The sequence below is a fragment of the Amblyomma maculatum genome, chromosome 1 (genome assembly GCF_055883805.1).
Source record: "Amblyomma maculatum isolate TAMU_Amacu chromosome 1, ASM5588380v1, whole genome shotgun sequence".
NCBI lineage: Eukaryota > Metazoa > Arthropoda > Arachnida > Ixodida > Ixodidae > Amblyomma > Amblyomma maculatum.
The window spans coordinates 277525315-277538488 of NC_139344.1; the positions used below are offsets into that span (position 1 = coordinate 277525315).

Here is a 13174-nt window from a genome sequence, read left to right on the forward strand (position 1 = left end):
CAAGCAGGTGAAAAGTAAATAATATGCCACGGTTTTATGCTACGGTTGAAAGCACTATACAGACAGAACTTTCAGGAAAAGGGCATAGAAAAGTCTTAAGAGATGCTGCAAACAATGGATCGACAATGACTCACTTAAAATGATTAAAAAGAAATCTGAGTTGTTTAAAAAACTGTAAAAGTAAAATCGTTGCGTGACTTGCAAAAATGTAAACAGCATTGCAATAAACTGACTTCTCACTTGAGAAGTGAGGATACAAAACACGTGGATAACGAGTCTACGACTGGTCGTCCTGATGAAGGCTCTCAGGTATGGGTACAAAATACTTAATCGCGCTTCAAGTAACAGAACTATTACTCAGCTTATTCTTGATGGTCGCATCGCAAGGTAGAGGGAACAAAGGATGAATAAAAATTTGTTGTATTTTTTTTTTTTTTTTTCAGATGCTGTAACGCAAAATTATCGATTGGAAGGCGTAAATCATAATACTGTCATGTGGTGGGGACAATGCCATGGGCACAAAAAACAACAACACAGACATACGTAATGGTACTGAAATCAACTTTTTATTGGGCTGACATACTCCCGTAAAAGGACTGAGTAACTCGGTGGCGGCGACAGCAACAAACGTGCTCGCTGGACGCTTAACTATTCGAATGCCCGTGGCGCTAGTTTGCTCAGCGCTCAATTTAAAGTCGGCGATGAAACATCTAGATAAAAACGCAAAGGTATCTAGCAACCTGGAACAAAGTGGAAACAGACACGTGTGGCTACAATCATTCGAGGTACTTCTCGGAGCATCTTGCGTGAGAACGAATATGACAAAGCCGCATTTCGGCGATACTGAAAGTAAACAAAGAAAAAAGCGCAAGATAGGCATACGCGACACATGGAGGGATAAGGCAGCAAGTCAGAGGCTGTCATCAGCAAGAAATAGTTTACAAAGGTTCGCGGCAGTATAAAAGTAAGTTCCTATACTATTTTATTAGATATTACCGATGAAAACGAAGTTTACAGTATTTCTGTCTGTCTAAATAGTAGCAGAGATTGTGACATGAACAACATTCAAACTGCACCTATAAAATACGTCACTGATTGCATAGCCCTCATTATCACGAATATTTATAATCTGGCATTATCCATTGTTATTTTTTTCCGAAGTTTATAAGTACCCAAAGTTGATGTTCATTAAAACGAAGGCAAGAATTATATGTCCAACTATCGTCCACTTGTAATCTTGACGGTTTTCTCTAAAGTATCAAAAAAAATTATCTACAAGAAACTTATCAACTTCTGTTTGAAATTCAAACTTATTTGCCCTCCGCAGCCTAACTTTATTAATGAGAAATCAACAGAAACAACGCTATTAGCTCAAAAAAGGAATTATACTAGATGCAATTTAAAATACTGTAAGTCTGTATTGCAGTTATTGTAGGCTTTTGAAAAACTTTGGCTGTTTTCGAGAAGCCAAAATAGGGCCATATCGGTCCTCACTTCAAGCAGTTACTGTTGGTGTACCACAATGTAACATATTAGGATCGCTTCTCTTTACGCTGCGCGTAAATTACACAGTAATAATTCACAAAAAAAATTTGTCATGCACGCAGTATGATACAAGCCCTTTTTTTTTTTTTCTGAAATCCTCCTTGGAAGTTCATTATTAATGAGGCGGTAAAATTGCTTAAAAATATGGAGTGTAAACAATGCACTACTCTTAAATACCGAAAAAGTAAAGTTCGGTTCAGCGCGAAAAATACAACTCAATAACTGAACTTCTACACAAAAATAGGAACCCCATAATTTCTGTACTGTGTATATTTCATTCTGCATGCCTTGTAAAAGGATAACTGGTGGTCCCTCGAGTGATTAGTAATCACTTTTTACCCGCACCTGCCCATATCTATGATGTAAATAAATATGAATTAGCTATCATTCGGCCGCCTTGAACGGGAATCTAACCCGTTAACTCGTCGTTGGCCATTACAGCTAACATGGTGGGTTACTGCGGTGTTTCCTTGCCAAAGCGCTGATTGCGTTTAGATTCCTGGCTGCTGTGGACTCGTGGAAATGCACTTTTCTTGCGATTCGAGATGACTGCATTTTTTTGTGATGCACAAACTGCAGAATCAAATTCATTGTTTGCCCATCAAAGATTTTTTTCCGGAGCCAGTTCTCCGGACCCTGTTGAGAAGCTATTAAAATATGGCGTCGGGTCTGCTGCGTCTCCATGTACCGGGCATTTCGAACTCATTTTCGTATAAACTGGGAACGCATTTCTGATCGCGCAGAAACGCGCAGTTTCAGGAGCCGAAGCCCACGATCTCCTTTGAATGCTGACGGTGATAGTGGAAGGATTTATTGATACACAGGTAAGTTGCCGAAGACGGGCGGGGCCCACAGTGAACAGAATAGCAATTCACTGCCTCAGCGCCTCACTCGCGCGCCGTGCATGGTTCAGTGGCCCTATCCGGGCGGTTCACCTTGAGCTCGACCTTGCAGGAGTATCTCGTAGAACCGGCAAGGAGACGAGGGAATGTAAAGACGTGAGGAGCTGCAGCAGGGAGTTATGTGAGCATATGAGGTAAAAAAAGAAAAACAAAACTGCGGACAGCGGCTGATACTGTACACAGCTCATGAAAGATCAAAGGGAGTTGCATTTGTACCCAGAAGGAGAAGACGATGATAATCGTGATTAGTAGCTGTGCCACTGAATGGGCTGATTATGGATGGTGACGAGCGTTCCTGCCGGGTCGCACCAGCAGCGTCGCCCTTTTTCGGTGTTATGTGGTGTTGATGTCGCCATCGTAGTATGTCGTATAGCTATATAACCCGCTCCGGTCAATGAGAATGTGCGTGATTACGTGGCTCATGCAAGTGGGTCGTTCTCCCTTATTCGCTGAGTGGAGGGCATCGACCTTTAACGTTGCCCACTAGGTTCACCATTACATAACATTCGAGCAGTTTGAGAACACATTGGTTGAGGCCTTAATGAGATCGTTCCACATTTAAGTTCATCTTCAAAGGTTCCTCGGCAGCTCCAACCTGACATATGCATATTTTTTTTTTTTTTTTTTTTACATATCTGCCTTTTGTTTCTACCGTCCTAAAGAGAACTGCAATTTGAAACCTCCTTAGCTTCGCTCCCGGCAGTCCTGGCAACGGAAGAATATGGCCTTGCACATACGCTATAGTAGCTGTACAACCTAGAAATTATCCCAAAGAAATGTCCTGTAAATAATTATGGCGTCGGAAGCTGTAGGACCCGTGAATGTCCTAGAACGCTTCGCCGTGCGCATTTCTTCTCAGGTGACCTTCTTACCAGCGGGGCCACAGATGATAATCGCTTGCCAGAATCGGTCATGGGCCTCCGCCTGACAAGGTTACGTTTGCTCGTTGAAGACAAAGGGACGCTGCAATATTGCGCATGCTCTCGCCAAATAAAAATTGCGAGTGTCTTTAGCGACTAAAGTATTGAAAGGCGAAAGCCCGAGAAGTCTCATCTTGTCTAGCGTTCCTGTCATCTGCAATCCCACACTTGAACGCGCACCGAGGAACGCCACGCGACAGCCGCCGCAAAAGCGGGACACACTTTGTCCACGACAGTATGAGCCATTAAAGGCTTTCGCCTTAATAATACGTTAGAACATCGAGCTTGATTAGACATGATGAAACACACAGCAGAATAGGTGACAACGCATAGGAGAGGCGCACGCCCGCACACACAAGCACGCGCGCACGCACGCAAACAAGAAACAATGACGGTGCTGCTCCTTGTGCGTGCGTGCGTGCGTGCCTGCGTGCGTGCGTGTGTGTGTGTGTGTGTGTGCGTGTGCGTGTGCGTGTGCGTGCGTGCGCGTGTGTGCGTGTGTGTGTGTGTGTGTGTGTGTGTGTGTGTGTGTGTGTGTGTGTGTGTGTGTGTGTGTGTGTGTGTGTGTGTGTGTGTGTGTACGCTTGTGTGTGTAGGATTGATTCGTGTTGCGCATGGGCTGAGCCTTTCTTAAGTGTCTGCGTCACCCAAAATATTCGCTTGCGCAGGCATAGTTGACGCACGGAAAGGCCACGGGCCGGGCCGAACCTCTTGCATGGCCACAAACAAAATCTGGATGGCAGAGCGATTTTCCTGGGGCACGGTTTAATCACCGCATACTTGCTCTCCCGGCGAGATACGCTAACAACTTGATGACTCCGAGCTGCTAGCAAAACTAATAGACACGTTCTGGCTTGTAAATGTGCATTTTAACTTGAAACATCACAGAAATCAATTGCTCTTGACTGTTTATTCACTACGCGATGATCTTCGTACGCACAACTAAAGCGTTGCGTCAAAGCTCTTTGCCATTGTGTTGGTGCGCACAATGGACGTCATAATGGCGCAGCGAGCAAGTTGGCGCAACCAAAGGAAAAAAAAATTAAGCGGCGTCTCAGCCGCTCAGCTACTGCGCCGCGGCCGTTTATCAGTGCCGCGCGGTCGCTGCAGTGAAATAGAACGTGTCACGTTTTCGGTGACTCAACGCCGCCCAGTCCACTGGCTGGAAGAAGAAACGGGTTGAGAGGAAAGGAGGAGAACAATGACAGGAGGAAGTAGGAGAGAAGAATGGGAAATAAAACGTAAAAGTAAGCCGTAGGAGAACTGAAGTACGAAGAAAGCAAGGGCCCCGGGCCCCAAGGAGTGCGCTACCATTATGTCTGTCTGTCTGTCGATGGAATCGATAGCGAACAGAAGGGAACGCAGAAAAGTGTGCTGAGTACGAAACGACGTGGCACAGAGTAGGCGAGTTCGTATGTGGCGCCATACGTTTTCGTTTTGGCTTCGTTTTTAAGGATTTTTTTTTCTTTCGAGCAACCAGCGTGACTAGACTAGGGGCATTCCGTCCGCTGGGGTTTGCCGCAGCGAATGAGCGTAGGTCGAAAAAGTGTGTGCTCGGCGCAAGCACTGGAGTGTGTATGTGCGCGCGCAAATGTAAAGGTCCTTTGAACTGGCGTTCATGTTTTGTATGAAACAGAATGAGTGCAGCAGACACATGCAGATGAAACGTGATGGGACAATTGTAAGGCAATACGAACCCTATTGCCTTTGGTTTATATATATGGGGTTTAACGTCCAAACCAACTCAGGCTGTGAGGGCCCAACCTGTCCAATCTGTTACTTTTCTTTTTTTTTTTTTTTTTTTTTTTTAGTAAATACGAATTATTACAACCTTTCAAATTTACACTTCGGGATGACGACTGTTGTTCTGGAGACGATGCGCGATCAGGTCATTGCAGCTGCCCAGACGTCGTCAAACGTTTGTGTTGCAGACAGACGCGGGCCATATCGTATAGTCGTGAATTCTTTCAGCCTAATACCGGATGTGCCAGTTAACTTTAGCCAAGGACTAAAACTATTGGTAGCAGGCAAGCGAAATTCGTTGCATACTGCTGGAAGCCACTTTGCACACGCCCGGGGATTTTGGGCTCGCAACTAAGTAAGATAGTTTTCTAAAATCCATAAGAATTGAATGAATGTGAAATTTAAAGTAACAGAATACCTTCAGGAGCCCCCATTCCATTATTTTCGATAAGAAAAGCCTTACCTTTTTTTTTTTTTTGCAATCTTCAAAGAAAGCCCGCGAAATAAAACGAAACCATGTGGCAAGCCCATTCGCACGCTACGACTGTACTGCTCTCAACCGTGGTCTGAGCGATTCAAATCAGCCACTGGCTCGGCTCCACGGCCTCGTTGTAGCGGTAGGCCGAGGTTGGCCATGGTTTCTGCGTTCGCGTAAGCCAGTTTGCGCTGACGCGTCAAAAAAATCATTTTACACGTCCGAAACGTACACGCTTTATCACATTATATCAGACGAGACCATCCTGTTCATCGGCGAGGACCAGTTTGAGGAGTGAGTCGAAGGGCTTCATTCGTTGTAACACCTGAAAAAAGATACCATCGCACTAACTGTTACAGTGCAGCAACCTTAAGCGCGTAGGACAATATGTGTCGGTTTGATGCACACCTTTAAGCTAGCCGCACAGTCGTTGAATGCCGAAGCACTTCCAAAGTCTCGCCTGTGCAGAATGATGCTTGCTTCTTTTATTCTTGGGCAAGCACCTGCAGAAAGCAAAATTCGAGGTCATGCAAGGTCATGAACTACGCCCGAAACCAGCACTGTGCGGTGGAGTGAAGAAAAACTGCGTTGTAGTGCCATCTAGGCGTCACATTTGGGATCGAGACAGCAGATGGGGGCCCTTTTTTTATCTTCGTAGTACGTGGCATGTCGCCCGATTCGCTTGAATAAAACATGTTCGCCAAAATGCTGAGCGACGCCGCTGCAGCAGCGATCTTGTGCCCTGCTTTTTACTTTGCCCTTTCTTATTGAGTGTTCGGGCTATCACAAGACAGCCAGTTCTCGCCGTGGCGTGATAGGACCGTTTCGTGACATCATGCCGCGGCGCGAGGTGGCAGCCATTTCTTCTTACTTGGTTTCCGTACCCAAAGCTGGCTTATCCTTGGGCTGCTGACTGTACAAAAACAATGGAATGATATCTCCCGACTCTTAGATCTCGCAGACGTGAAAAAAGGCTCGCAGCAGTGTTGCCGATCCGTCTTTTTCCCCCAACAACATCCGAAAGTGCTTGCTACGCGAGCAGCACGCATGGCGAATCTGCCGGGCGAGTTCTCCGTCCACGGGATCGCGCAAGGGCCGCAGTGCGGAGTTGATGGCGCGAAAGTCGGCAATATTTTAATAGGACAATTATGACAATATCTAATTATTGCGCCGACAAGACACTCGTAGAGGAGCAAACAGACTGTTCCTAGCGAGCGCAGCTGATCCTTCGTGGGCTAAATCTCGGTACTGGCGACACGTGGCTTTGGTTTTGTGAGAAGATAACGATATGCTAATCGCAAAGAAGGGTTTCCTCTAACTAAAGCCAGCTATACCTTCAAAAAGGTGGGGGTCAGGATTGAACACCAGCTCCTTATGCAGTGACATATTACCTTGAAGGATCACGACTGCTCTCTGTGATATAACGGTGTGGGTGAAGTACAGGTGCTTGATTCGGGGCAGACCAGCTTCCACCATAGCTTCAGCGGACGCATCGTCAATTGGACGCCCTCTGTCGATCTCGAAAGACTCTAGGTTGATACAGGATCGCACTGCGACAGAGGCAGAGGGAACGCAATGAAAAAGGATAGAAAAGACAGAGAGTATACGCTCATACGCCTACGAGGATACTCAGTTCACTATCATCATGGCGAATAAAGCAAAGCAGTCGCGCGAAAAAAAAAAAAATATCGAAACGGACACACATTTTACCGTAATCACTATATACTTCGTCTCACAAGCTGTTTGCACCACTGCGAAAAGCAATGGAGCCCCGGCCCAATCAGGATCACGCGCACTATTATAGATAATTGGGCTCCTGTGCGCCTCTCGTGCCCCGAATTGGCGTGGGAGACAGTGGGAGCACAATATCTATAGTAGTGCGCAGGGGCGAGAGGTTTATAGGAGAGCAGCACAGTTATCAATGATAATGAGCATGATCCCGATTGGGCCAGGTTTCCCCTGCCTTTCGCAGTGCTACAAATAGCTTCTGAGACAGAGTATAGCTGCCGGAGTTTCACCATTTCCATGAATTCAGGAGAAGAGTGCTCTTAAGGGGGTTCTCGCAAAAAGAACCATGGAACCTCCACAAGCAACACTTTCGCAGGAAAGAATTTGCTTCGTGACTCAATGTCATCACCTTACGGGAACACAAAGGAATGCTCTTTTCTGAACACAACACGACTTAATATTAGGGGAAATAAACCTTAAATTCCCGCGTGTGTTTACTGGAAGTGAGCAAATACTCGCGCATTTCAGGAAGTCTGTGAACAGTGTTTAGTCAACACATACGAATGCAGCCAATTCAAAGTGCACACAACAACTTAAATGTTAACAAGACGAACATCCATAAATTTTTCTCATTTGAAAGGGTTTGAATCGAAAGAGATAGTTTCCTTCCATACAAAATCTTCTTTACTGAGGACCAAAAAAAATAAAAAATAGAGGGTCTCTTAGATGTCTTTCAAGAGGAGAGAATTGCGAAAGCCTACCCTTCCTCTCCTATCATTTGCCTATCATCGTTTGCCTGTTATCGGCGTTCGTCGCAGTGCTACATATAATTATAATTGGTTTACAGGGAAGAAAAGGCGCTGTATCTGTCACACTTTCTCCGGCAAGTGTGAGTTTGGTCGGTACACCGTCGCTCCTGTCGCGTGGCCCTACTTTCCCCACCGGAAACAGCCGAAAGGAGAGCACGTACGAACGCAGCAGATACTGGCCAACGTGAGGCTTTTTCCACCGATGCACAGGACCTGCAGCTGAGGCCAACACTTTGCTAACATCTGGCAGACCCGATGGCCGGCGTAGCCCTGCCTTTTTCTGCAAGTAGAAGAGTGCCGCAAGCATGAAGGCCCGAAAACATAGAAAAGACGGGTCATAAGAACGCCAATACGTGGCTCTGCAAAGTACGCTCCAGTATCTCCATGCAGTGGTGACGAAGGGCAGGCCGAGATATTGCACGAACAGACATCACAAAGCCCGGTAGCGTTATATAATCCTTTCGCCAAGTCGGAAGACGTTTATCCAAGTATAGGGTTTTGGTGGAGGCTAAATTGTACAAGGGCAAGAATCGAACGAGAAATTTATTTTCCCAATAAAAATATTTTGAGGAGCTCCTTCAAGTACTGTGTACGGTGCGTTCACCTGAACAAAATAAAATATGCTTTCTCAGAAGATTGCCAGCTACGCTAACCATGCCGGTTAGCAGACTGATAGGTGGTAGACCAGGTGCCGCAAACAGCCGGTGGTATCTGGATAAATCATTTTATGACGACAAATTTTGAGGTGAGGAAATTATGAGAAAGGTTTGCCTCTTCTAATGGAGACTATTACATTTGAAGATAATAAATAGGACGTAAATTTATTTCCATATCCTAGAAGTGTGAATGCGCCATCCCATTTTTTTTTCTTGAATTTTTGGGTAAGCAGTCAACACTGAGAGCGGGTGCTAAACGCTTTGGAAGCACGACTCGACTCGAGTTAGCCTACAAGATCGAAAAGTGTTGGGGGAAGCCAATTTGCGCAAGCTGAAGACAGTTGCCTAAAATCCCGCAGTGCCTGGAAGTGGGAGACAATATCCTCAATGTTATAATATCAATACACAGATAACGTGTAAAAATTAAACAGCCAATTAATGTGGTAATTACCTAATAATCTGGCGATCTGAAATAGTCTCCGTAGCTCCTCTTTGTGTGCTGATACGTATACCACAAAGATTTGGTCTGTTCGCATCATGAGGAGAGGCAACGCAAACAGGCGAAAATGAAAGGCAGACACCTCTTGGAACTGATCTAAAATGGCGCCGAAAACAGGGCTTTTATAATATGGCGATCAAATAAAAGTAGACGAAAAAAAAAAGGGTGTCCGTGCCACCAAGTACAGCGGGTTAAACTTATCAGATGTGGACAAAATAACAGATATAAAAGTAAAAACGTGCTTATAATTGGGCCGCAGCCATTGGGAGGGCTGTTGAGAAAAGGCACATCAGATAAGTGAAGACAGTACTGCCGGGGTTTCTGAAACTCTGCCAGTCCTGTCTGCTTTTTGTGTTCCTCCTCGTCTATTTGCGCTGCCACCACCCGCTAGAGCTAATGTACCACCGTCCGCTAACTTAAAGCGAACGCCCAATCGTGTGGTATGCATTGACATTACCATCAGGGAGCGCTGGGCCCGAGTCCATGCAGCAGGGTTCTTTTGAGGCGGCCTCTGGTGGCGGGTGCTCGCGGCCACCTATTATGGCATCAATGCCAATGCTCTGTGGTGCTAATGCCAGTCCAGGCCAAGTGTTCAAGCTTTCGAGTCAAATTTGCAGACAGATGTGATAACGGATATGGCGGGAATAGCACGTGTTCCTTCATTTTTTTTTTTTTTTTTGCTCTCACGAAAAAAAGAGAGAGAGAGTATGCCCTTCATGGTTTATTCATCATTTCACGGGGAATCAGGTCTGTGCCTGTCTTTCGTTATGGAACAATATGAAAAATAAGGTGCAGTAGAGTATAACGTATAAAAACCACAGTAAGAGCGGCAATAATAATACAGTTAATCTCATAATAGGATTCAACGCCTTATCGACGCTCTACAGAATGTTATTTCTGCAGCACTGCACAGATCCAAACCTGGCTGGCAATTGTGTTCAAGTCGGGTATTTCTCTTCGCTTTTCTACGCCTCGATTATTATCTGTAAGTAGTTGCGACATTGTATAATATCACGTATTCATGTGACAGCTGCCTCAAGTGCTTTCAATACTAATAGGCAAAATTTTGTAGCAATCCCCCGATCATCGTATACGTGCCCGGTAAACGAAAACAGCAGCGCGCGTGCTGTTCGACTTCGAATCATGGCGCATCTCACTGCGGGTCTAAGGGTGGTACGATGAGGGTCCTGATGCGCCTGCATCCAGCTCCCAGGGACCACACTGCCTCGGGAAGAGTGATGTGGGACGCAGTTACGTACGCCACCGCCTCCAGGAAAGGGCACGCACTCGCCAGCCACAAAACCCTGGAAGGGGAGGGGTGCAAAACAAGGAGGGTAATTGTCGTAGCTCTACGTAAAGCGGTCAGTTGTATTTACTGCATGCCCAACTCTTCATTCATTGTAACAACCTGTTTGTGCGTAAGTTAAAGGAGGGTCATTAAAACTGGCAGGTGTTATTGCTGTAAAACGGATTACGGTGCGAAAGCACAGGCATTTTTTTTTTTTTTTTTCGTTTTACTTGTTTTAACTCGGTGCAATTGCTGCTTTTTACACGCTACTTACCTGATACAAACTCCCTGGGCCATGGCCTTCAGTAATTTCAGCTGTACATATGTAGCAATCTAGGCTCAGCCGCGTGAAATGATGGACGTTTAACTGTGGCCTCTGCGATAAGCTCCGGTGCACGAGAACAGAAAACTGGGCAAGTTGGAATGGAATCATCTTAAAGACGAAGAGGAACAGGAGATGACACGAGCGTCGTCTCCTGTTCCTCTTCGTCTTGTGCTTCGCGCTGCTTTACGATGAAAGCTCCGGTGCAACGGCGCGCTTTATCGTGGTGGCCATGGTTTAACCAAGGGTTTCTATACAGTGCCAAACTTTTTTTATGGCGCTATCGAGGAGCCGCCGTGTCCAATGGCGGAGGTTTAATCCTACATAAACCTGGTTATAACCAGTGAAAGCATCCGCCGCAGTGGCTCAGCAAAGAACACAAGGATGCGCCAAACATGCGTTTTTGCATCACACTAAAACGTCTTCAATGTAACCAATTTGCCAAACGGGCTCAGTCACTCGGGCAGCTCGGGCTGAGTTCTCAAAATGTCCAGCGATATGTCGCACTGTCAATGAAATTTTCACGCGTAGTGCGAATATTTTCATCCGCCTGAGTGACTTGCATTGTTGTCCTCCAAAGGCTGGGGAGGATCAGAACCATTATCATGTCGTGTATGATACCCCACTCTCATTTCTGACCGGTAGATAGCGAATTCCGTAAGGCTTGACTGGTGAATCTTCTTTTTGTTTTCAAGGTTCTCTGAAAGGCGTCCCAGTGGAAAATATCCAAAATTCAATAAAGGTGTTTGTTGCAAATACTGCAGTTGAATAACTAAGGAACGAAGATATACCTTTCTCATGAGGCCATGTTTCTCTGAGAGGGAGTTTCTGTGGAGTCTAAAGAAAAAAGACTTTACGGAGGGTTTTACTTCCATTTTCTTCACCCTTTTAAGGACAACTTGTCCTCATAATTGTAAGCCATCCTATACAGAGGAACCCGCATCAAGATATCAACTAGGTCGCTGTATAATTTCTTTTGTTTCACTCCGCTTAAGCATTCTGAAGAGAAACGTATCGTAACACGATGAACGAGGAATTACTACTTGAGACAAATACACTTTCAGGGCTCCACGTGCAACATTGCTTCAGGAAAAAACGAACTCTAGCAAAGCATTCTTTCGATGCAGTTGTATGACCGCGCAAAAAAACAAGTCTTTTAGGTCACGCAAATATATGACACGACAGACAGTTTGCCGAACAAACAAATGGGACAGACCGAGACACCCGCTGTTGACCGTACAGAAAAGGCTTGTGCGACTACACTGTCTTTCCCAGATTGAATCCTAAATAAAAACAGCGAAAATGTGATGCGTCTTCTACACATTAACACATTACATGAACAATACTTGTAGCATATGTCACACTTTGGCTGCCGAAAAAACGATGCGAACTCTCGCACGGGCAAGCACTGAAAGTTCTCTACCTTGCCAGCCTTGTTATGTCTCCCTATCAGCCTGCGTTTCCTAACCCCACATTAATTTGTTTTAACTGTCCATACCATATGTGTAAAATAACGTGGCTTACTATGCCATTCGCCGTGCCAAACTCTTGCGTATTTCCCCTAATTTATTACACTTCCCATTTTCTTGTAGTACACCATTGCAACGTTAACTACTTTTGTTATGCTATCATGATCATGCAGAAAACACTTATATCATTCGCATAAGACAAAATTTTCACTTCTCATGATTGAAGCTGAAAAAATGCTATTTTCTTACTATGCAGCAGGGATAAACAAAAGGGTTCTAAATAAATTGCAGAGAGCAATGGCGACATCGGGCAGCCCTTTCTCTCCTATGATCGCACAGAAATGTTATATCCGCAAGTCTTTTGTTTACAATTATACGTGCAGTACAACCTATGAATAATTATGGAACCAACCTTTGTGGATTCTATAAGGGGGAAAAGGTTGTCATGTGAGACGCGATCAAATGCCTTTTCGAGGCTGCAATAGACACTCTACAAAATTTAGCGCCATCTAGTGAAAGAAACACAAACTGCGCGGCGGCCATGTTTTCATCCGTCCGCCCACGCCTCCCCCAGAGTGCTGCTAACGTGCGCCTTCATGGAAACCGTGCATGCACCGCAAGCTGCGTTGGAATGCGATTGTTTCCTTTTTTAACCTCACAGTAGTCCCTGCTAGCACCAAGCTCTATTCGGAATGCCACCATGCTGCTGCGCGCTCTTCTGCAGCCAGCGCACTGTCGTAGATGCGCACGGCAACAAGGTATACGCGTGTATGCGACCGCTCGATTGCAATCCTAATCGGCTTTACAGGTGTCACTTG

At 45.5% G+C, this 13174-nt stretch overlaps 1 protein-coding gene across 1 annotated transcript; it reads right to left on the minus strand.

The window, feature by feature from the left end:
- Positions 1–5835: 5835 nt before the first annotated feature.
- LOC146206623 (F-box only protein 41-like) lies at positions 5836–8365 on the minus strand. The gene is made up of 4 exons (XM_084609598.1): positions 8284–8365; positions 6977–7135; positions 5994–6088; positions 5836–5910 (listed from the first exon to the last, which is right to left on the minus strand). The coding sequence occupies exons 1-4, from the start codon at positions 8363–8365 to the stop codon at positions 5836–5838; spliced, it is 411 nt and encodes a 136-aa protein (XP_084465724.1).
- Between the last annotated feature and the right edge of the window lie 4809 nt (positions 8366–13174).

Coding starts and splice junctions, on each gene's coding strand:
- LOC146206623 (XM_084609598.1), bottom strand. CDS start 8,365: ATGTTAGCAAAGTGTTGGCCTCAGCTGCAGGTCCTGTGCATCGGTGGA. Junction 7,136..8,283: donor GGCCAGTATCTGCTGCGTTC/GTACGTGCTCTC, acceptor CCTCTGTCGCAG/TGCGATCCTGTATCAACCTA. Junction 5,911..5,993: donor ACTGTGCGGCTAGCTTAAAG/GTGTGCATCAAA, acceptor ATCTTTTTTCAG/GTGTTACAACGAATGAAGCC.